This window comes from Myotis brandtii, unplaced genomic scaffold, assembly GCF_000412655.1.
Source record: "Myotis brandtii unplaced genomic scaffold, ASM41265v1 scaffold699, whole genome shotgun sequence".
In the NCBI taxonomy this organism is placed as follows: Eukaryota; Metazoa; Chordata; class Mammalia; order Chiroptera; family Vespertilionidae; genus Myotis; species Myotis brandtii.
In genome coordinates, this window is record NW_005370733.1 from 131,119 (window position 1) to 131,964 (window position 846).

Below are 846 nucleotides of genomic sequence, written 5' to 3' on the forward strand. Positions count from 1 at the left end.
GGATCCCAGCCCTGCTGGCCGCTGGCCGGTGCCTGCAAGGGTCGCGCCATGTATTGTGTTTTACGTTCTTTGCAAAATGAATCCTGTTTCTTTCTGCACCTTCTCCCTCGGCCTCCTCCTCCGCCAGTTCCTTTCCCCATTTCCTTCCCTTGGACACACCCCCACTCAGAAACCCTTTTCTGTTTTGTTCAGCAACCTCCACCCCCCTCCCCTGCCCTGGCCCAGGGGTGTCTTTCTCTCGCTCTCCCTCCTGCTGGAATGTGGAATGTGACGGGGTCTCTGGCCCCCCCCCATCCCCCCGGGTGTCTTTCTCTCGCTCTTTCCCTCCTGCTGGAATGTGACAGGGTCTCTGTCCCCCCCCCACCCCCCAGTGTGCTGCGGGCAGCTGCTGAAGGAGGCCGTGGCCGACAACTCCAGGCAGGGCAAGGCCATCCAGCCCTTTTTTGAAAAGGAGATGACAGGTAGGCCCCGCGTCCGAGCTCCACCACGGGCTCTGGGGGAAGCCGCTCCCCGGTGGGTGGAGGGGGGAGGGCTCCCCGGGCACCTGGGGGCTCCAGTCAGGGAAGCGGCCGGGAGTTGGGACGGTTTTCTCATGGGCACAGGTTCCGTGGTCGCTCCCGGGAAGGCCTGGGGGGCTGTGGGCGTCCAGGTGAGGGCTCTGTGGACCCGCTGTCCACGGCGGTTTGGAAGGTGCCTGTGTCTCAGGGACGGTGGCTTTCGGTAACTGAATGTGGAGCGCCAGCGAGGCCACAGCCGCCGCCTCCGTTATTCCGCGTGCAGAACGCTCTGGCTGACCTGGTTCAGGCAGCGTCGGAGCCGGAGGTCTGCCAGCCGTGCCGGACGGAG

At 64.7% G+C, this 846-nt stretch overlaps 1 protein-coding gene across 1 annotated transcript in view; it reads left to right on the top strand.

Moving 5' to 3' along the window:
* Nucleotides 1-846, top strand: part of AK8 (adenylate kinase 8) — a 54,555-nt gene that overhangs the window by 19,231 nt on the left and 34,478 nt on the right. Inside the window, exon 11 of the mRNA XM_005882149.1 lies at nucleotides 275-461. Within this exon, the coding sequence (XP_005882211.1) occupies nucleotides 275-461 (187 nt within the window). The remainder of the gene's footprint in view (nucleotides 1-274; nucleotides 462-846) is intronic.